Genomic DNA, 25187 nt, shown 5'->3' on the forward strand with positions numbered 1-25187 from the left:
CAAGTATTTGAAATCAAAAATAATAAAAATTAAGGCAACCCTATGCTTATTTAAATTTCATACTATCAACTTTTCTAATGCCTTATATCTGTTGAATTTGACATATACATATGCTAAATAACAGAAACTTCACAACTGTTTGCATTTATGTTTAAAGGGGATATACAATGTATAGTGAAATTAAAATCAGTTTAATTTTTTAAATTGATAAAGACATTGAAATAAAAATATGAACCACAACAAAACACAATTACGAGTTACTGTTCCAAATGATGAACCTATATATGCATTGAAGAAACATTTCACTGTACGTATATGAATTCTACAAAAATATGTTTGCCTTTCCATTCTTAATTTCATTCAAAATATTCATAATGACATATATCTGTTCCTTAGAATTCTCATTCTTTAGAAATAAGGTTTTAATAAAACATCAATTATAAATTAAAAGTATGCTATTCTGAATTAAAATAACAGATATCAAACATCTTGTTGTGATAAGTTTATACACATGAATATACATGAATTCTTCTTGTATTGATTTTCTCATTACAAGAGAAACAAAATACATAAAATACTTTTCAAAGAACAAGTGTTGGATTATCATAACTAGGTACATGTATCATAGTTTTTTTTAACTTTAAATAATAGTTCAAGAAAAGAGTAAAATCAACTTCCAATATACTGTTATCCAGCACCCAGAAAGAATCAGATTAAAACCATAAGCTAATGAAATCATGCCAATGCAACAAGATGTATTAAAACTCTTCAAAAAAGTTAAATAAATTAAATGAGACTTAGTAACAATAGGTCATGCTGATATCACCTATACTTCATATTCAAAGAATGAATAAAGTTGAACTAAAAAAAATAAAAATAATAGAGATACAGAAATGTGAGACACTTTGAAAGTGTCAGTATTATTGGAAATACATTTTCAGTTTAGGAAAATGTTAACTTCCAAAACACACCTCCACTGACACTATAGCTAGAATCCCACATTGAGAAGGTGGAGGGACCATTGCAGGCATGAACCATACGGAAAGCATCTGTATAGAACAGAAGTGTACCAAGATAAAGATGGTTCAAGAGTGGGGGAACTGCGCTACATCCAGAACAGGTATGCTCTTCACCAGGAACTCAGTTCCTGTATCAAAGGTGGAATAGAATAATCTTCAGTATAGACCAGCCCCAACCAGACAAATGAGGTTACACAACTCGGGGTTGGAATTAAGGGGTCATGGTACCTATATCCCATGTTGGTGGCTAGGGCTATTGGACTGCAATGTTATACATACTTTTAATTGGATCCCAACCTGTAGCTACAGAGTTACCTGTTTTACACCACCAGAATCATGACGAGAAAGTAAGCAACACAAAACTTTCTCCTCCACCTGAAGAAGTCCAAAAGGCAACACCCCAGGCTCGGAATGATGGGATCGTGTATACCATACTCAACCAAAGGAGTAGAACTCATCTGGAATTATGAACATTCATCCTCACTCTCCAACCAAGTGGACAAGGAGTACTCCGCTTGCCCTTGGCATTAAGGAGAGGACATGAAACCTGTGCTCAACCAAAGACCAAGGATGGGGCCACATCGTGTTTGGAAATATGAGGGAATAGTGGACCTCCTTCCATGATCAGTATACGAAACCTCCATTTTGTGGCTTCTGAAAGAAAAATCTGAAAGTGTTGTTCTGCTAATCGACAGGATGGTGCCAGTCGTCCATATAATGATGTGTGCACAGACCCAAAGAATGCAGATGACGAGAAAAAGCTTGAACAAGTCTGTAGAAGACAAGGTGGTGATGCAAGACTAAGAGGTAGAGCCCTAAACTGCAGTACCTAACCCTTGTGCACAGATCTGAGAAACCTTCAGGAAGATTCCGCTATGGGAATATGGAGATAAGCATTGGTAACTTTGAACTTAGTCATCCAGAGCCCTGTGGTAAAGTGCTATTGTAGATTGAGAAAAGATTTCATAGTAAAGAGCTACAGATGTCCAGAAAGTGATGTAATCATGCTCCCACTGCTCCTCCATCCACAGGATAGTCACCAATGCAGTTGTCGATGGTCAGTCCAAGTTAAAGATTCTTGAGAATACGGCTGACCTCTATTATGGGAACCAATAGAGGTTAGGAAACACTATGAGCTGACACTCCCAAATTAGCACCAGAAAGGTGAGAAGATAACAATGATAAAGAAGAATGTAAACGAGCTGAATCAATTCATGATTCTAACATCTCTGGAACTCCAGCAAACCACATGGGGCAGAGAAAGCAGCTTCCCGTAACTCCCCAACGGCAGAAGATGGTAAACAAACATTTTCTGACAGAGTGTCTCTACCCAAAAAATCCCAACAACAAACTAGCCAAGAAACCAAAGAAAGAACTGAAGAAGACTAGACATCAGAAAAATCCACAACTCATCCTCAAATTGCTGAGGGGAACATTGATAGGCTTCCAACAAAAGTTGGATCAAAGATAAATACCTCAGGACAGTTGTGAAAGTAAGATGAATCCGAGAAAACTGTGATCTGTTCAAAGTGATCACAGGTTCCTATCTAGAACCCCACAGGTACAAAAGAGGATCCATCCATTAAGAATCTAAATATACCTCCTTCTGCCAGTGATAAACGAGTCTAAATTCTCTCCAGCTTATCCTGAATCATTTGCAAAAGCCACCTCAGAACCACCTAGAGAAATGTCTTCAGTCTGCATATATGTTGCCATCTTGCAACATATAATATCACAGACTACCTCAACTGTGAGTAACCCCTCCCCTGGCCTTTGACAAATATCAGATAGCAAAGGTGGAAGAGATGTGGTTGACTTCGTAGTAAAAACATTAATTCGGGAATTCGTACCCGTCAGTTTTAAAAAAAATTATTTTATAAATATAAGCAAAGATATAACCATAATAACGCCAACTACGTCGAAAGTCGCAATGTAAATTGTGAATAATCACAACACTTTTATTTATAGAAACACGTGCCGAACGCTTTGTCGAGAAAATGTTATTACATTATCTGAATTAAGTGCATATATACAGCACCTAGATACCGAATGCATTGAAGTTGGTGGAGAAATCTGTAAATTAAAGTTTGTCAAGGGCATTCAAGTGGGGTATAAAAGACTGGAGCAAGCATTTTCAATGCTTAGATGGGCAAAGAGTGGAAACCCTGGAGATTGATAAATAGCTATAGCATCAGTGGAGGTGGGTTTTAGAATGAAAAATTGGCAAATTCATTCAATACCTATAAATCGAGCTACATATGAATGAATTCCTTAATAAAGGGATTTTTCAAAAGCAAACAAAAAATAAGCTATACATAATAATAATAACACTGGAAGATGGAAGCATATACTCTATGTTCACCTACTGATTAACTGAAAAGTTATATCAATCAAAAAGTACAAAACTGAGTTACTACGCTAATTATGAATTCACAGTTTGACTCATTTAGAAAATTTTAATTAAACCTAACAAAAAAGCTATTAGAAAACAATGCCTTTCATAATTGTTCTGAAAATTCCACTGGTTTTTTTGTGGACTTACACAATGCATCAATTTAAAGCATTAATGTCCAACATGTCACTAAGTACAACAACACACCTTCAAATTGGCTTTTTGTTTTTGTTAAATATGTGCTTACTATTTGGTTCATTTTATCTATGCCTTCTTTTGAAGTAAAATAATCTAAAAAGGTTTTTATATTTTATCTATATCTGGCTGACTGTACATTGTATTAAACAATACCACTTTCCAATAGTAACTTTAAGGTTAAAACAAGCCTAGAAAAATATTTTCAGATCTATGAGTTAGCCAAAAAGCTAAGGAGCCAGGTGTTCCTAACCTAACTTTACTACTGTTTGTAGCAGGAAATGTGGGCTACACTAGTGCCTTGATTATCTGTGCCTCCATTATCCTCAATTATCTGCTTTTTTTTTTTCCCAAAATTTTCTCAAAATAATTGTGCCACTACAATTCTAGACAATAATTTACATGTTTTGGAGAAATTGTTGCTCAGAAATTAATTTTGGTTGCAAAAGTTCAGGTGTTGCATGATGTCCGGAGTTTTTGTGTGCAGGATCTAGCATGCGTTCAAATTACATTTCAGCCAGTTCAAGCCAAGCTAAGCCTCTTTTATTTTTAACTGATAAGATAGAAATACAAAATATTTATAGCTTGGTTAACTTTGTTTGATAAGTGATTAAAAACATAGCATAGAAAAACATAAAAAATACACATTAAGATTTCACTCAACTTCAGTTGTCGCCTGCTGTTCTATGCTGTACAGCAGGCATCCTTTAACCAGAGATGCATGTTCAGGTTATGTTTGGGTGTGGCCCAGTTATGCATTGTCCTCTTCCATACAAATAATTGGTATCTGCAGTCTGTTTTAACAAATGCACTAATTTTTGAGTTATTTTTCACAGGCATTGATAGGGTGCAAAATGCACTTCCATGTCTATAGCAAAAAAAGTGACAAAATTTAGGAGAATTTATGCCTATGTTAGTGATTAACTTAAACTAAAATGGGAATGGCTAATCAAAAGAGGAAGTATTATAGGAGAAACTGTGGAATTGGACTTGTATAACTCCTGAAATTTGGAGAAATTGAGTATTACTGACTGACACTTCACTTTTATGCTTATGACGACTTTTATAATTTTTCATGATAATATGATTAACCAACAGTAAAAAGATTATAATTTAAATTTAACTTAAAAAAATTAAATATATTGGAAAACTGTATTTAGATTAAACAATGGGCTAACTAGTGAGATACACAAGTGTCTCAATTATCTGTTGTTTCTGTTATCCATAATTTTTTGCTTTCTTCAAACCAGTATGGGATTTGTTGAGGCCTGGGTTAATAAGATACACTTGTTAGGTATTAAGAATTAACCACTATACTTACCTTTTAAACAAAATTTTCTAGGTTAGCTCCATCAACTATTTTAATTAAATTTTCCATAACAGTGATACTTGTCCATTCACAAGTCATGAAAAAAAAAGTAATCTTACAGCAACAATATAACACAGTAGCTTCAAATTCACAATCTCAGTTAAACTACTACATTATTTTACCACTGACTACATTATATTTCAATACTTACATGTGGAGGAGGAGAAGGCTGTGGAGGGAGCAAATGGTTTGCTTGACCCTGAGATACTGTGATATGAAGTTGGGAAATATGAGAGAGATTACTATGTGTTTTAGGACCTCGAGAGGAGTTTTGTGGAATGGCAACTCCACCAGAGAGCTGACTGATAGAGATCTGTTGTTGTAACAGCTGTAACCACTGTTCCATTGAGTCCCTACTGTGGCATACCACTATTATCCTCTGGATCATCTTTCCTAAATAAGTAAAAAAAAATAAAATACAACTCCTACCTTTCAACTTAATACAATCCAAACACAATTATTATAGACCATTACAGAATTCATTTACAATGCCTAAACAAAGTAGGAAAAAGTGCTGAGGACTAAATACTTTAAAAGTTAGCTGTCCACAGAAGACTGACTCATGTTTTGATGGTTTGGTCTCATTGTAAAATGTACCTTAACTTTCTTCATAAAGAGAGGGGCTGAGACAAATTTATACTAAAATATGACTGATGGCACACGTTCCATAAACATGTGGTCTTTAACATGAAAGTACTTCCTAAATCTACATTGTAAGGAAAACTCCCTCTTAAAATTATATTCCACTTATACATACTTATCTAATTTCCAGTACTAGGTGTGACTTAAGCTAACTAAAGTCTCTATATGTGCACAAGCAAGTTATTACAATACAGGAATATGGCTGAGAAACATCTAGTTTATATGAGGCATTATCAGAAATGCCTTGAAATTCCAGCTTGTGATTTTATGTATCTTTGTAAGGTTAATGCTTGTTCCACAGGTAAGTATAGATAATGGAATAATAAAAAAAAGTTTGAAAGTTGTTCAATTATTTCAGTAAGATTGTATCTTATGAAATAAATTTAAACTACCCCTTTCTTTTCTAGAATGACTGTATAACATAACAGACAATTACACACTATTTATTCATACAGCCAAAGTTAATACTTTTCAAGTCTGTGCTCATTCACTTTTCTTGTTCTATAGCTGTACAATGAAAGTTATTCAATACAGCAGGACAGCTTTGTGTAAACAAAGGATCAAGTTACCAGCACAAACACACACAACACACACTGAATTACAGAATCGTGCCTCACAACATACATGTGCTATCATGATTAACTAAGTTTTTATTTTTTTCATTTAAGATTTTTTATCTAACCAAACAAGTATATAATTTTTACATTTTGGTTATTTTTATAACAATAAATGAAAACATTCATAAAAAACAAAAAAATTTAGTACTTACATCTAGAATTTAGCCTTTTCAAGTTTTTGTACTTGGAACGAAGTCTCAGAAACACACTAAGCCTACTTTTTATAAAGATGTTGTTGTCTCATAAAGTATTTTTTTCAATTCAAGTATGCAATTTAAAATACAGAATATTAACATGCACAAAAATTAGAATGTTTTAAAACTACTACAGTTTAACTGGTTTTAAGTAGGTTAAAATGATCCTGACAGTTAGCTGATTGAGTCAAACTTCAACAATGGCAAACAATGAAACTGAGACCATTTTTCAAAACCTGTCACCTGGACAACCTAACCTCATAGAAATTCAGTAAATTAGAATCTTCTCTTTCCATTGGTTATAAATAATCCAATATAGCAAATGTCAAAGAGAATTACTGATATTTTTTGAAACATGGGGTGTGGGTTTAACTTTATTGTATATATCTCAGTTGAGCAAGAAGCTTGAAGGTTAGAAACTTACACTTTAGCTTGAGTATATCTATTGTATAAATGTGTCATTCATGTGAAACTTAGGAATATCATATAAAGGTAGAAAGAAAATGAAAAATTTGTAATTCAGACTGAAGACGTGTCACATGATACAGAAAAGTGTGAATTGAGAAAATATTTTTTTTATTTTGAAAGTAAGAAATTACAAGCTACATAATATGATGTTTCAATGCCAAGTTTATTAACATACATTGATAATAAAGTTAATTACATATTGAACATAACTCTATAAAAGGTAGCAACATCCATACTTTGACTGAGCCCAATTTCAGAAAGTTATACAAAAATTAAACATATCTTTGTTTAAGGATATGCAAATGTGTGATACACAGTACTCAGTATAGATACTGTATATTTTATCTAATAGTAGACCATGTCTGATAATGTTGGAAAGTTTGATAAATTTCTTGTTACAAACTGTACAATAAATATGATCCAATAAAATATAATAAAGTCAATAAATATTTAATTTCTTTTGGAAAAATTAAAATGTAAAAATAAGAGCTAATATTTTTCAAATAACTTAGCTACATGGTCTCTATGCTCAAGGGCCAAAGAACTTAAATTCAATCACTATATCTGAAAGCTTTTCAAAATTGAAAATTATGAATCTTTCTCAGATAAAATGAATTGGTGTTCAAACATAACTCTCATTAAAATAGTTCATAGATTTATATAAAGAAAAAAAAACATTACAAAGTCTTAAATTGATAACACACCAAGAATATTTTCAGAATGCTTGACCATAGACAGATAGTTCCTATCCTTATGCTGTTTTACAACACATAACCACATTTTCAGACCACTTCTACACAGGTATTCACTATTAGATAATTTTTGAAAACCACTTCTTAACAGTCTTCATATGTGTACTTTATGAATTAGAATAAATGAACTATTCAAATTTATTCAGACAACTTTTTTACAGCTTAGATACGTATCTAGGACTGTGGTATGTTTAATTTCTATTTGATACCTCAACGTGGAATGCCAATTTAAAGATATGTAATCTGATAATGACCTATAATTTAAATATCTTATCAACCACCAACAAAACTGGACACTTGTTTATAATAACTTAAATTTTATAAAATCCTCTGAATATGAACTTAATGCTAGACATGGTTGTTGTTTTTTTATTTTGGAAAATTGTGATTTCTTCGTGATTTGTTTCATGTCTGAACAGTTCTAACATGTTTGCAATTTTTTATCATGTTTGGACAATTGTAATTTGTTCAAAGTTTTGTTTCATGTTTCAAAACTTATTAGGACTACTAACTACAACAATTCAATGCAAACCAGATAATGAAGCTGATATTTATACTCAGTAAAGTATCTTGTGTGATTTTCATATTTTTAATTCTCTTACCTAACAGTTCTTTAACAGCTGTGTGTGAAATCTTGTAAATATACAACTATTACATGAAAAGGACTGATCTCAACTGTTGACAAAACAACACTGTCATGTCAAAACCACGAAAGTTCATTTTTCATTTGTTCTTTAGATGGAAACGTCTCAAGAATATGTCACTAAACATTTTGTTAAAACCATATACAAAATTACAAGTGATACCTTTGTTACATTATTACAATAATTTTTTAGTTTAAAAACCATATTAAATTTGGGATTTTGAATATACAAATAGTTTTCGCATGACAATGACAATTTAATATACTCTTATTTCAATAAATATAAATGAACAGAGACCAATAACATTAACAATAATTATCACCTACCTGTAATTACAAAAGCATTCTGAATTCTATCATTAGATTGAAGTTTATTGACATCAATACCAGAGAGAGGAAGTTTTCCCTACAAAGAAACATGTTCACAAAATAAGCTGATAAAACCATTAACAAAATCACTACCTTTTTACATAAACTCATAACTCACAAATCTATTAGTTTTAGCAACAGCAGCAAATACTCTTTAAACATTCTAGACAAAAAATTTCCAATAATAGATTCAGATACAACACTGAGAAAAAAAACACGTTATTTCAGATTTCTTACAAGAGTTGTTTCAGCAGTGTACCTCCATTACACTTGTATCAAACAAAAATACATTGAGGCTTTTACCATAATGTTACTTCCACATCACGATGATAAAACAAACATTTATCAGAATTATTTACATCTAAATGACAAATCAACTCAAAAACTCGATAGATATTAATTCTGCTGCTTGTGTGTCACACTGTTTCTGAATGAACAAAGTTAAGAAGTTTTGAGAGGAAAACTATTAATAAATTCTGAAAGTACATTAAACTAAAATGGCAACTGAAATGGTATCAAGCTAAATTAAACTGCGAACACACTTTAATATTACTTCTGAGCACTCCACAAACTTAAGTCTGAGACAGTTATAGTTTTAAAGATAAATGTAAAGTTACAATTATGTTCACAATTTGATTTATAAATCACAATACTAAAACACACTATGCAGGGCACCTGAAAATTGTTCTATTACCTTAACACACTTTGTTATTAACAGTTTTTAGTTATGATCCCAAGAACATTACATGAGGTTCAGCAAGATTAGAAGATTCAGGTCAGAACTACAACCATGTTTGTTAACCTAATATAACTATTACATAACTATTGCTAAGTTCAAAATGGAATACAATGCTTGGCTATTGCTTCGGCAAAACTGACACAGCAAATTTTGCTGTGTCAGTTTTGTTTACATTAATGTTCTTCTTCCCTTCTATGATAGTCTTCACTTCTCTTACATTACTCTCTCTTATGTTTCTTCTTATATTCGTTTTTTTTATATCTCTTTGTTCAAACTCCAGTTTTCCATCCTTTTACTTCCCTATTACTACTACTTTTCTCACTGTCTCTACATTTTACCTGTTTTGTTTATATAGTAAATCTAGCTACATACACTAACATTAAAGAAATATTTATGCTGCTAATATTAAGCTAGCCTAAAACAGAACATGATGAGACTGGGAAGCATTTAAGATTACACATTTAATTTCTTTCTCTATGTAGCTCTATGTTAACTTTCAATTACATTACAAGCCTATTCACTTTTAAATAAACTGTTATTTGAAACTAAAGAATCTGCAACTGAGAGTATTAAATGTGATTGCTTAAAATATAATGCTACAATTAAAACATCACACATCACATGATCTTTCGTCATTGACAGAAACAAGAAATAAAAGTAGATTAAATGGGCATAAAAGAGCAACAAAAATCTAATTTAATGAACTGTTTCAGTAAAAAATTTACTTAAACTTTAAAACCTGCAACAGGGGAGGGGGAGAAAAAAGTGCCTATACAACAAATACTTAATGCTAGCAAATAGCTTAAACTACATTTATACTGTGACCTTACAAAATTGCAAGCCTACATTTCAATTAACTCTCATTAGATAATCATTAATATTACTAAATTGTTCTGGATTAACGAATTTGAAAAATTATTTAACAGTTCAAGTAATGACAGTTATCAAAAAATAAAACTTTTTTTTAACTTACAGATTGGTTATTTAGACAATACGAGTTTTTGGAATAGAGTGTATGACAAACCATGTAACATATAGGCAAAATACTTTTATTTACATGCAAAAGAAGTACAGGAATGCATCCAACTGGTTTCTAAAAATGGCACAAGAAGGCACCACTTTAGAAGCTATACAATGATATTGGATAATACATTATGTAACATCTCCCTAGAAATCACATGAACATTAAATTAAAGAACAGTTACTGGGTTATAAAAATAAGAAAGCTCTCAAACAAGTAGTTATGTCAGATGAGTATGGTCGTTAAACATGAGAGAAGTGGCTGCAGAGAACCTAGTCACTATTTACAATGTCCTTGCTAAATGAACATAAAGTTGAAGACTGTCTTTTTTTACCAACTATTTTACAAACTAATCACAATATGATTACATTCCTGCAGTAATAGGGCTCAAGTATTCACCCAAATCATCACAAAGTCTATTTTGGCCCATGCAAATCAAGTAAGTGTACTCCACATATATAGACACACACACACACACACACACACACATATATATATATACATGTGTAATCCTTGTACAAAGTAAATTCATTTAAGAGCATGATAGTGTGTTTGTCATATTACTTACCAAATTCCCAATACCCGAACATACTTAAATAATTAAAAAGTCTAAAATATACAAACATACATAAGGTACCTCTACCAATAGTTAATGAAATTGTCGTATACTTTCAGAAATTAATTCAATTTGTTATTACAAGTATTTTTGTTCAAGAGTCATTCCTTTTCCAGATCCTGAAACTCTTAAACCACTAGCCAAGACTTACACTTTTTGGTCTATTATATATACATGTCAAATTTAAGAGCAATCTGATAATTTTATTTATGGCTAGTATTTAACTATAAGAAATTAAATAAAGAATGTCAGGTAACCATCCATCATAATTGAACCAGTTATTACAAAAGAAATACTTACTTCATAATTGAAGGTACTCATATGTGGACTCACAGAAAGCATGACTAGAGTGCGAGGAAAAAGAACAAAGTATCTGTCTTTACGTTCTTGTACTTCAGTTACAGTAATTACAGGTCCCATGTTAATAATTTCTCCTAACTTATTTACATTCTGAAAAAAGAGTATAAAATAAGCGAATAAGAAATCACAGCAACAGAAAAAGTCATAATTAATTTTACAAGTTGCAGCTGACAAATTGTTTTAGTTGGAAGTTTTTTTCAATTCTATGAAAAAATGAAGTACCTTATTAGTTTAACCCATTAAAATGTTAAAACTTAATTTAATGTAGAAAAAACTTTTTTTTTTCTTGCTATACTAAACATTATAGCATCATTTACATTCTATACTAACTTTATACATATCCAAATTTTGATTGAGTTAAAGAAAAACAATATTCAAGTACAAAAACAGACTTCTTAAAAAATCTAAAATAGCTTTTAAAGTGGATTAGATGGTTAGAATAATAGCTTTTAGTTTGTTTGTATGTTGAATTTTGTGCAAAGGTACACAATAGCTATCTGCCCAATTTGGAATTGACAGACTAGTCAATATCTTCAACCTCCAGCTCTTGGACTACTCTTGTAAGACTAAGTAGAGGGATTTGACTATTACCCTTATCACATATCCATGGCCCCATAGTGCCAAGCACGTTATTTTTGTATTTTGTTGGTAATGGTAGATGTACCATGGAACCTCAGTTCTACAGTCTGGCATAACACATTAACTTTTAAGGTTACTTACAAGCAAATGAATAGCCTGTGTACCATGACCATGAGCTGTGTTTCCTATCTCATACTGGTGATTAACTACAATTATCTAATGATGCCCTTTCTTAGAAATTCTAGTCATGTCAATAAGAAAAAGTATATTACAATATAACATGATACTAATTATTTCTAAATTCTCTGGTCACAAATATAAAATGTTATACTAAACATGTAATCTCACCATATTTGTAAAATAATAATAATGTAAATCATAATGATCAAAATATTAACAATACTGAAACTATATATATATATATATATACATACACACACTTATATTTTTAAGAATATTTTCAAATATAAGGCAACTGGAAATGATCAAATATTTCAGCTTGATAACCAAATTCTGTTGCCAGATTCTATATCACAGACTTCTTCAAATCCCAACATTTGTTTAACATTTCTGTTTGTTCATATTACTAAAGAACATGAAATATAAAAAAAAAATCACTGTCCTTACTTCTCCTTCCCATCCTCGAATCTTTCCTACCAATACCTCCAGCTCCATTTCCTTCTGCCTTCTCATGGCTATACAGGAATCCTTGAAAAACAAAATGAAATACATGCATTTCACATAAAAGTTTCCTTACAAATCTTTTTATGCTTTTATAGCATGAAAAAAGTTTACTTTTTTTCTAAAAGAACTTAATTCTGTAGTGAACTAATTCTTAAAATCATTCCTTTTACTATCATTACAGTATTTCAAAACAAAGTCCTAGATTAGGAACTTAGGACATCATTATTGTCTTAAACAACTTTGTTTCATTTTTTGGTTTATAATAAAGAGATACAACCAAGTCAAGTCTTTGGTACTGCAGAACATTCACTGTAGGTAAAGTGTTTGACTTTTGATCATTCCTCTTCACCTTGTTTAATTAAGGACTTACTTTCGTGAATGTTCAACCAAAAACATAACCATCAACAAACAACCCTTACACACTTGCATCAACTTGGTTGCACATACAAATAGTAAAACCCATACTGGTAATTTGATACTTTAGCAGTATATACTGCATATTAATTTTTTATTCCTAAAAAAAAATACAAAATAACTGCACAAGTAATCTATAAAAACAAATGCCTAACTAAAATTAAAATTTTTTTCCCTAATCTGAAAATGTATTTCTAACAAATACTCACCTCCTAACACAGAATAGATATATCCCTCACCTGCCTATGAGACTTGCATGCCACTAGCCTTGAGCTAACTCCCATGCGTTTAAAATGAACTGTGCAGGTGCATGATGACATCATTATGCAATAAAAGCCCTCCACCAATAAAAGGACAACATAACCTCTTAAACACTTGTACTTGAAATAACTTCATTCTTAGATGAGGTAAAAAGAAAGTGCACCAAAAATGGGAAGATCAGGTGGAAATGCGTCAAGGTTGGTTGGTTGGTTGTTTGGTGCTTTATGGCGCAAAGCGACAAGGCTATCTGTGCCAAACAGTAAAAGTAAATTAGAGTAAAATGTAAAAATACAGAGAGATAAAAACAAAATATGTCCAAAATTTGGATAAAAGAGTTATATACAATTAAAAAGACCAATAGTGCATAAAAAATTAAAAATACAATCAAGTCGGACAGTGTTACCATAGCCACTGACACTATGAAGGGATGGTAATAAGCCATGGCATAATGGGCTGATCATTAGGGACAGCAATGTCATCCGATACCAGACCCAATTCAGCCAGATGTGTCCAGATACGAAAGCCAAAGGGAGGAATAGCAGACTGTCCGTACTGAAAGAGCATGGCCCAACAAGGAAGAAAGACACAATCCCAGATGGGATGCCATGGTAAGGATCGAAGCTTGGTAGCATATTGTAAAGAAAGTTGCAAACAATGGAGGTGAAGAGGAGATTCGTGGGATTCAGTGTATAAACTCTGGACTGGAGAAGTGCGAAAAGCCCTGGTGCAGAGCCGAAGCCCCAGATGGTGAATGGGGTCCAGCATCTTCAAGGCCAAGGTCCTGGCAGAACCACAGACCAAAGACCCATAGTTCAGTTTGGACTGAATCAGGACACGATAGATCCTGAGCATAGAACATCAATTCACTCCCAAAGAGAATTAGAAGAGAGGTCACAGAGGATGTTCAGAGCTCTTGCACACTTGACACATAGCTGCTTGATGTGCAGAATGAAGCTAAGTTTACGGTCAAAGATAATCCCCAACAACTTTGCCTCAATGACCACACAAATAACTATATCGCCGAGAAAGAGCTTGGGATTGGGGCGGAGACCCCATTGGCAGCAAAATTGCATGCAAACGGTTTTGGAAAAAGAAAATGTAAAACCGTTTGCAATGGTCCATGTCAACAACTGATTGAGGGCAGTCTGAAGCTGAATTAATTTTAACACTAAAAAGTGTGTCACTCAAACACAGCCCCATGGAAAGGAACGGGAAAGAGTTGAACCCACTCGGATTTGGAATCGCCTGTTCGGTAAAAAGTTTTGAATAAAAATGGGTAAATGGCCACGCAACTCATAGGAGTGGAGGTCCTGCAAAATGCCATACCTCCATGTAGTGTCATAAGCCTTCTCGAGATCTAAGAACACAGAAACAAAGTGTTCTCTCTTAAGGAAGGCTTCCCTGTCCATGGTGGAGCGCTGTCGACGGAACCCACACTGGGAAGGCGAGAGGAGCATGTTTGGTTCGAGAAACCAAACAAGACGAGTATTAACCATCATCTCTAAAACTTTGCAAAGACAACTGGTCAAAGTAATGGGACATTAATTAGAAGGAATCTTGGGATCCTTCCCAGGTTTAGAGAAAAAGAGGACAATAGCCTGGTGCCAAGCATCAGGAATAATGTGTCCCTGCCAGACTCGGTTAAAAATAACCAGAAGAATAGCAAGAGAGGCAGGAGAGAGATGGTGCAGCATCTCATAATGAACATCATCAGGTCCGACCAATGAAGAGCAAGTTAAGAGTTCCACCAGCGTAAAGGGGCGATTATAGTCATAGAAACGATCCGCCCAAAAGGAAAGAAGCAATCATTCAGCCCAAGACTTGATGGCCAAGAATGCAGGGAAAGAAACAGAAGTGCCAGAAGCAAAAGAAAAAGCTGTGGCCAAGAGCATCAGCAATGCTCTGGACATCAGCAACTTCCTGGCCACTGGAAAGCATGATGGAAAGGGAATGGGAAGCATACCTCCCATACAGTTTTGGAACTGGTGGTAGAAGAGATGCTAGTAGTGAACTTAATCCAAAACTCCTTTTGGCTTTGATATCAAACCTGCCAAGCATGGGCACAGGCCCACTGATAAACAATGCGGTTAGAAAGAGAGGGATACCATCGGAAGGTATCCCAGGCCATGGACAAGGATACCGTGGAAAATGTGTCAGGGTCTTAGGAATAAAATGAGCAGCTGCCTGGACAATACATTCAGTCACTGCAACCACACAGTCGTCTATTGATGGCAGACAGACAAAGGCAGGATCAAGTTTAGAGAGAGAGGTGAAAGATGGCCAGTCAGCCTGGTCCAACTTCCACCATGGCACTTGGGTCAGTTGGCATCGACCATGGCCAACCTCCCTCATAATGATAGGAAAATGATCACTGCCCCATGGGTCACTGTCGACCATCCAAGAAAAGCGAGTGAAAAGTGAAGGGGAGCAAACTGAGAGATCAATGGCAGTAAAAGACTGACTAGGAGAATGAAAATAAATATATGTTCCAGCATTGAAGAGAGAAAGGTTGGGATCCGAGAGCATAAGCTCCATGGAATGACCCCTCCCATCAATATCAGCACCACCCCAGAGGGGGGTTGTGTCCATTAAAGTCTCCTAGTAGTAAAAAGGGAGATAATAAGTCTCCCCAGGAGAAAGGTAGAGAGAACAAACAGTGATGGTATGACCCAAGGAAACACGGATGGCTACAGCCTCCAAGGGTGTATCAAGGGACAAAGATAAGGAGGGCACATGCTGGTTGACCAGCAGTGCCACCCCTCCGTGCACCCATCCATCACACAACCTGTCTTTCTGGTACAAAGAAAACTGCCAAAAGGTGACTGTATCGGCAGGTTTCAGAAATGTTTCCTGAAAGGAGAGACACACAGGATGATAGGAGGCAATCAAGGCCTTAATGTCATCGAGATTAGAATGAAAACCTCAACAATTCCACTGTATCAAAGTGGACATTTTTATGTAGGTGAAGGAGAACAGAGTGGAGAACCCTTTGGTTTACAACCACGTAGTTTTTCTTTACTAGATCAACCTCCATGGATCCTGACCTTGATCGAGTGGGCAGATATCTGTCATCAGAGCAATCAGGATATGTACGTCCTACACACTGACCTTAATTATCTACAGCCAGAAATCAGTTGATAGATGATGAGTTGGCCACTGGATGCCAGTACACAGTCGTCTTGGGAACAACAAAGAGTAAAAACCCAAAGAAGGGGTGTATACCTGCTCGACTGTGTGTTTTGTCAGAAGATCTGAGACCTCATCCTTGTGACACTAATGATAAATGGGGTCAGAGAAAGAAAAAAACAGGATGAGGGAGAGAAAAAAATGGAAAGAGAGACCATGAGTGAACACTCAAAGAGCCCATCTGTCAGCAGCAAACTGAGACCAAAGGTTAGCAAAGTGAAACAGATGGGCACTCACAGAACCTTATCCCAACAGGACAATCATTGGCAAGATGAACAATGAACCTAAAGTGGGAAGATGGGAAGAGGAGGAAAACTTGAATGCTGAAATGTGAAGGGTAGGAGTAGACTGATCTGACCAAGGAACAGAAAACGAAGAGCAAGACGAGAAACTAGGAAAGATAATGAAGATTGATGCCTGACTGCTTCAGCCAGAGTTTCTTGTGAGTCAGAAATATCACTGAAGACTTCTGAGTAAAGAAATAGAGTCAAACAGAGATCATGTAAATAAGATGGAGGGAGGTGGACATTAGTGAGGAGCACATCATGAGAATGTGCCTGGATCCAAGTCAATCTTTCTGTCCAAAAAATTATTTTATTGGAGACAGTGCAATGGGTGACTGCAAAACCATATGTTTAAAAGCTGGCAAGCATGGGCCAGAGAAGTGGGCAGATACACAACTTTGTTGCTGGCTTTTCCAATGATAGTCCGCAGAATTGATACAGTATAGATTGGCTATATAATATATATATATATATATATACAAAAATAGAGAGAGATATCACAAGGAAACCTCTAGTGGTCTTGCAGAACACCCCATCTCATTGTGGGCACGTGTAGAGTCAGGGCAGATAGTAAAAGCACTTTCTGTTAACCTGGCTCAATGTAGAGTTTTGAATAAGTATGCCCTGGAAGGCAACAACAACCACCTAGTGTGGTCCTATGGTGATTGCAAGATGAGAAATATGCACATTCACCTGTCAATAGGCAGAGAGTGGATTGAAGAATGGCCATGAGCAGAAGGCTAAATCATAACAGGATATGCAAATAGTGGTTGATGAAGAGCTGTGGGGTAGTCCACATACTAACTCAAAGAAAAAGTGAGAGAAATTGAGAGGATAAAAAATTGAAAATACTACAAACAGAAGAGGAGAGTTACTGAACCTCAAGTAGCCCAGACAGGACACAAACATTTGTCTGGATCAGAATGAACACCAAGAAGAGGTACAGGAGAGGACATGGGAGAAACAGAGTGACCACTGCCCCCTACCATGGAGTATGAGGAAATGAAAGAACAGCCAGGATTAAGGAGAAGTAAGTGCAGTAATTCGAAAGTGGGAGAAAACAATGGCAATCACAGGCAACTAGGAAGAGGACTAATGAGTCTAGGGAGAACAGAAACATCTGCTAAAGGTTTTAAAGGGACCTGGGTAAGAACATGGAGAATCAGTGATAATCCAGTCAAACAACAGGTAAGAAGGGGAGTCAATGGATAAGGAAGGCATGAAAGATAGTAGAAAAGAGCTAAAGAAGAAATTATCTTCTGACATCAGGCCAACAAAAGGACCCCAAAAGGGATATCTTTAAACAGAGCAAGGGCCTGAAGGGGAAGATGGAGAGGAGGATAGGTATAATGAAAAAGGTAGGACCAATCCTGACTGAGGAATTAGGAACAGGAGACCAGACAAGTGGAAGGCTAGCAATGAAAGGTATGGCAAAGGCAACAAAAAGTTGAAAGTGGTACAATGGAAGACTAGTGGGTGAGGAACTATTCCATGCATAGGATGCAGTCATTTTGTGAAGGTAGCATGTGACGATGTGTAGTACCCCCCCATAACATGACAGGTTATGAAACATTATCTTCTGTGTTTACATGTTAAGCAGTAATGAAAGAAGGTTAAACGTTATCTACTATAAGTACATGTTATGTAGTAAATACAATGAAACATTATTTACAATGTGTGACATGCTATCGAGTAAGTGATTATTTCTAAACCTTACTTCTAATTGCATGTGAAGGAGTAATTAACCAGATCTAATCATTATATTCTATGTGGACATGTTAAGGAGTGATGACTATATCAAATCAGTGTTGAGGTGGTACATGTGAAGGAGTAATGAATGAGATCCAAGCAACATCTTCCATGTGTGTATATATACTAAGAAGTAAATAACTAGAACTGCATGTTATCCTCCATGTGTAAACGTGAAGGAGTAAAGAAGTGTAACAAAACATTAACCTCTACATAGACATGTTATGGAGTAATTAACTAAGTTTATACATCATTGCCAAAGTGTTACATGAAAAGAAAGAATAAACGATACTGAAAAATTATCTCCTATGTGTAAATGATAAGAAGTAATGAACTGGACTGAAGCATTATCTATTGTGTATACATATTAAAAAGTAATTAACCCTTTCAACATGGGTACCCCTTTAAACACTTTTCTCTACAAGTCACTGTGTTACATTCAAAATTTAATTAAACACCTTTACTATCAATGTATGTGAATGAAATTAACATCATAATGTATGTTATCATTCAAAGTTTTATGTTATCTAAGTTAAGTCCTTTATTTCAAAAGAAACCTTTAAAAACTACTTAAAACTTCAGTTGTACTGTCAAGTGACCCACAAGCTATAAAGATTTTCTACTTTGACACTCCGATCCTTCAATGATATAATGTCAGTTGTTTAGATGCATGTCTAGAGAATATGACATTCACTTAAACTATTGACACACACACATTTTAAAGTTCTCTGGACAGATTCAGTTGAAACAAGCAATACATTTTGTCAACCCCTGACTGGTGCCATGCCCACCTTCAATAGATTTGTTCAAGCTTTATAGCCTACACGTAGATGTTACATATTCATGTAAATAGTCATTACAATGAACTCATTTTACATTATAATTCAACGATGGTTATTTTAAAATTGGCACACAATTATTATCACAGGTTACATGTAACTGCCTATAGTATTCTATCGATATCCTACAAGTTCCTTAATACAGTTAAATCTAAACTGCAACACTGTCATTCATAAATTGAACATTGATAAACATGTTTAAAAAGTTCATATTATATTAAAATAATATCTAACATTCTTGAATTTATATTGTTAAGACAAATCAAACCAACAACGCTAAATAAATAAAATGTGTAAACCAATAAGTAAACTATTAACAATGTTCAATTTAGAATAGAATGCATTACATATCTAAAACATTTCTTCATATTTGTATTGGTAAGTATTTTTCCATCTTATCAACAATACAATTTTCAATAAAGAGGTGCGAGTCATTATGTAACTGTTCAAGAAAATTATGTGTGCTGTTGATATGAGTAGGAACTAAGTCCAATAACGGGTTCAGCAGTCTATCTAAAACCCACGATATACTTTCTGTCAGAGATCTGCAAGTAGATGCTACGGGTCTAAGGAGTAAATCAAACTTATGATATTTAGGACAGCCACAGAATTCAGGAACTCAAGTATTATATGGTTTTAGACAATTCACTAGCTGGGGAGCTACATGAGTACCTTTCTTTAATTCATTTAAAATCATTCTACCTTTACTTTCAAGTGTTTTAGTAGGATCTTTCTTTAATAGTTATCTTCATTTGATAAATGAGTATAAATCTTTCACTCATAACTATCCTTTGTTAAAACCACAAATCCTTTACTTTTTTCAGATTCTTTAACTATAATGTCAGTGTTATCTTTTAATTTATACAGAGCTTTGTGTAATTATGAAATTTCCCTAAGATACTCAACACCTTTTTTTAAAGTTCTACCATGGCATCTTCTGTTATGTACTGTCCTTTTCACTGCTGGTGTCTTAGGATGATCAAAAGGTGGATTTCAAAGTGGGTTAACAGACGGTTATGTTCTTCTCTTTGTTCTGGTGAATCTCCACTACTTCCATCTCGGTTTTGTAAATAATGCTTTTCTTGTCGTATTTTGTGAAAAGTTTGCTGTAACAATGATAAAATATCTAATTCTTTATCATCATCTAGTCTTGTTGGAAGCGTAAAATTTGGTCCTCAACTGAGTAACGATTTAGTTGCATCCTCCAAGTTAATGCCATCTTCTATGGTTATGTTACTTTCTTTGAGAGTTTCACATTCCTCTGATTTAGCTTCATTGATGTAACTATATCAGTATTTATTAATTATGGTTTCAAACTTACATTTCAGTTTTTTCTCCTTCTTGTTTCTCTAACCTACAGATAACATAATTTTGATCTGTAATCCAGTTCTTAAAGTCTACAGATGAATGTTTTTAATCAAATTAAAAGTTTTATCACAAATTTTCTTGTGTTTGTATTTCTTTTTAAACATGCAGGTTATGAGGTCATTTCTCAAACACCATAAAAAAATTTCTAATCTATTGGTAACTCAGGTGTTACCTTTAAGAATTTTTGGTAATTTGACCATATTCCTTAAACCTTCTGGAATTAAGTCATATCCCCTACAATCAAGGAGAAAACTTAACTGAGATTTAGTACGTCTTAATGAATGTTGTAGGAAAACAATACTTGCTTTATGATGAAGGAGGTCGATGCTGAAGAAATTATTATTCTTAACTCTGCTTAATGCCAAGTGGAGTTCAGACATTGTTTTATGTAGGTACTGATATAATAAAATGGAAAAAATACTTACCAATACAATAAATGAATAAATGTTTTAGATACATAACGTATTCCATTCTAAATCAAACGTTGTTAATAGTTTACTTACTGGTTTACACATTTTATTTATTTAGCATTGTTGGTTTGTTTTGTCTTAACAATATAAATTCAAAAATGTTTAATATTATTTTAATATAATATGAACTTTCTAAACACGTATATCAATGTTCAATTTACGAATAACAGTGTTCCAATTTAGATTTAACTGGATTAGCAAACTTGTAGGATATCGATAGCTCCTGACGAGACTGTAATAGTGAAATTTTGAGCTAATAAAGTTACATCATGGAGATATAGGTCGTGATTTTATTTACGTTTATAGAAATGTCTCATAAAAAACTCCAGTTTGTGTTAAACAAAGTTAAGAATAATAATGTGAAATATATCAGCCCATTGCAAAAGGGTTAAAGATGACTAAGCATTACATACTATGTGTAAATGTTAAGGAGTAACAAACTACGAGGAAATATTACCTTTTATGTGACATAAGGAGTAACTATGACAAAACATCATATTCTGTGCATCAGATATTAAATATTAATGAACTAGTTCTAAACATTATAATTGATGTGTATATATTAAAGAGAACATAATATCTAAACATCAACAGATATGTGTACATGGAAAGGAGTAATAAACCATGACCAAACATTATTTCTAAGTGATATATGATAAGGAGTAATTAAATATGTCTAAACATACTCTTCTCTGTGTACTTGTGAAGAAGTGGTTAACTACAGTTAATGCAATATAGTGGTCAACCCTTAATTACAGCCATTTTGTCTCAGTTCCAAATATTCCTTCTATTTTATATTTGTAAAACATCTGCTATTATGGGCACTTGTACTGCAGTCAACATAGCTTGTGGTCATCTGTTTCCCATTCCAAAGAGGTCTCTGTGAACTCAGTATTGTGACCACCCAGGCCAGCTCTCACCTGCCGCTACCCAAGCAAGACCTGTCAATCAAAGCAAGGTCACTACCATACATCTACTGATAGTGGCCACGTCTTGTAAGTGTTATAAACCAGGTGACTATTGATGTTCCCTATTAATGGCACACTAATCCCACCTGATGCTTCACACCTCATGCTGCACTAATGATCACCCAATCACACACATACACAATCAAACACAATTTTTTTACACTCCTTTAAACTTTGTCATTTGTAACACTTCCAGTTCGATGTCTCTTTGGTCTTCTTGTGAACAAAATATTTGTTCAATGGAGAAACTTTGCACATTCAAGAAATGCAAAAATATGTATGTAAAGATGTTATTACAACATTCTGTATCAAACAGGAACATAGAAATGTGAGTATTATGAGCAAGTTGTAGGGGTATGTACTGTGCCTTTGAGGCCTCAGTCTGATCCCAGAGTTGACCTCATATAGTGACACCCTATGCAGCCATTAATTATTAAGACCCACAGCTGACCGGATCAATGGGCTGGACTGTATATCTAAAGATTATCTTCAATCTGAACACATTAAGGAGTAATCAACTACATCTAAACATTATCTTCAACGAGTTACATGTTAAGGAGTAATGAACTATATCAAAACATTATCTTCTATACAGACATGTTAAGGAGAAAGAAATAGAACTAAACATTACCATATGTGTGTGTACATGGGAAGGTATGTATAAATAAGATTAAGCAGTTTCTTTTATATGTACATGTGAAGAAGTAATGAACCAGATCTAAACATTAACTTCAAGATGGGAATGTTAAGGAATATGTAATAGGAACTAAACATTAACAAATATGTGTACATGGCAAAGAATAATTAACTAAGACTAAACATGGTCTTATATGTGTACATGTGAAGAAGTAATGAACCAGATCTAAACATTAACTTCAAGATGGGAATGTTAAGGAATATGTAATAGGAACTAAACATTAACAAATATGTGTACATGGCAAAGAATAATTAACTAAGACTAAACATGGTCTTATATGTGTACATGTGAAGAAGTAATGAACCAGATCTAAACATTAACTTCAAGATGGGAATGTTAAGGAATATGCAATAAGAACTAAATATTAACAAATATGTGTACATGACAAAGGACAGGGTTCATACACTTTCTTACATGTGAAATTTCATGACCTTTATAGCCAGAATTCCATGACTTTTAAACAAAGTCTTACATGGTAGACCAAAAAATTTGATCCCGAAGCAAAGTGTATATACTGCACTGTCTCTTCTTTTGCATCCCCCATTAACAATAACAAAATATTTACATTATGCATTCTTTGTGGCATTTAGCTGATCAGTTTGTTTCTGAAGGAGTTCTTCTTGAGACATCTTTGCTGTACGTTAGTAGCTGTTTGAAGTTGAATCAGCTTCCTCTGCAAACTTGTCTGCAATGCAGAGTCTTAATTTACAAATTCTTGATGGCATTGAGCTGTTCATCAATTTGTTTCTGAATGATTTCTACTTTAGATATCTCCTCTACTGTACATACAGAGCTGTTAACACCCCTGTTAACATAGGGACTGTTTGATTTTGATATACATGTCAAACTGTCAGTTGATTTAGCTTCCTCTGCAAACTTGTCCACTGTGTCTTACTTTACGAATTCTTGAAGACATTCAGCTGTTCATCAATTTTTTTCTGAATCACTTCTAACTGGGACATCTTCTCCTTTGCTGTACGTCGGAGGCTGTTTGATTTAGATATACAAGTTAATCTGCTAGTTGACTCGGCTTCCTCTGCAAACTTGTCTGCTGATTCTTGAAGACTTTTGATATCTGTTTGCAGTCTAGACTTCTTAGCTTTCAGTTCATCTATCTCATCAAGCAGTCCTTTTCTTTTTCTTTTACTTTTCACGTTTCTGCTCATCAAGATACATATGGTATTTTTGCCTACCTGCTGAAGCGGCTAACATGAGTGACTTGTTGATAATAATGTTCTGAATTCCTCCTACGTATTTGATACGATCATATATAGCCCTCAAAGATATTAGCGAGTGCCCTAGAAAATTGTCCTCTTCAACTTCGTTGTTGACGGAGAATCCTCTTTCAATAGAGGCTTGTCCATGGGACAAGACAAGCAACATGCGGACCACCTTTAATAAAGGTGAATAGCGAGACTCAGACAGAAATGTGCACATCAGAGAGTCCAGTCTGTCTTTCTTCGGATCAAATTCTCTCATCTCTGCGCTTCTTGATACCTCATCACATGCTTCTGAGTATTCTCTTAAGATGTCATCACATGAATCCTCAAGTTTGTTTGCATCAGTAAGGGAGCTAAGCATCCTTTTCAGCTTTGCAGTAGAGTTTTCTTTGTCTTTTGCCATGCTCTTTGGATTTAAGCATCCCATATTTCTCACAAGTGCATACTTAAGTGGACATCTGTCAATGAGCTTGCGGGTCATTGCAACAAGAAACTGTTTTGCTTGTACGCGAAATTCCAGAATCCTTCGCTCACTGATGATGTTTTTTGCTTTCAGAGGCCATTCAGCTGCCTTTGACCAAGTCGATATTGGATTCTACACTGAGAAAAAGCTAAAGGATCGCTGCTAATATCTACCTGCATTATCTTGTAAGGAGAAGTAAGGGTACTCCTGTCAAGTTTTAAGAATCGCTGCATAAGGGAAGCAAGCATTCTGGTTAGCTCTTCGGCTAAGAAGGGCAACATTGGCGCATCAGTTTGGTAGTCTGTTAGAAAGGGATTGACCAACTTTGCCACAGATATGAAAAAGCTCAGTCTTGCTGGAAAATCAGCCATCTTGGTACACTTCTGAACAGTTTCAAACTACTTGTCCTTTGGGTGAGAGATTTTCTTCTCTTCAACTGCCTTAACATACATACATTCTCCCAGATGTTGACTGCTCTTTCTGCAACAGGAAGATCTTCCAGCCAGCCATCGAGTCTTGCAAAATTTGAGTGGCATGGAATGATCTCCAGTTATCTTCTCATAATCCTCTCTTCTGGCATCAGCAAACAAATAATACAAGGATGATAGG

At 34.4% G+C, this 25187-nt stretch overlaps 1 protein-coding gene across 4 annotated transcripts in view; it reads right to left on the minus strand.

The window, feature by feature from the left end:
* Positions 1–25187, minus strand: part of LOC106463004 (rho guanine nucleotide exchange factor 7-like) — an 86574-nt gene that overhangs the window by 17258 nt on the left and 44129 nt on the right. For all 4 annotated transcript variants that reach the window (XR_002611391.1, XM_022390406.1, XM_022390404.1 and 1 more), the window contains 4 exons: positions 12603–12683; positions 11337–11486; positions 8619–8697; positions 5127–5368 (listed from right to left, as the gene is read on the minus strand). Coding sequence is in view for 3 of the 4 variants with exons in the window: in XM_022390406.1 (XP_022246114.1) it covers positions 5127–5368; positions 8619–8697; positions 11337–11486; positions 12603–12683 (552 nt within the window). In the remaining variant the exon portion in view is untranslated. The remainder of the gene's footprint in view (positions 1–5126; positions 5369–8618; positions 8698–11336; positions 11487–12602; positions 12684–25187) is intronic.

This window comes from Limulus polyphemus, unplaced genomic scaffold, assembly GCF_000517525.1.
Source record: "Limulus polyphemus unplaced genomic scaffold, Limulus_polyphemus-2.1.2 Scaffold1298, whole genome shotgun sequence".
NCBI classification, from domain to species: domain Eukaryota; kingdom Metazoa; phylum Arthropoda; class Merostomata; order Xiphosura; family Limulidae; genus Limulus; species Limulus polyphemus.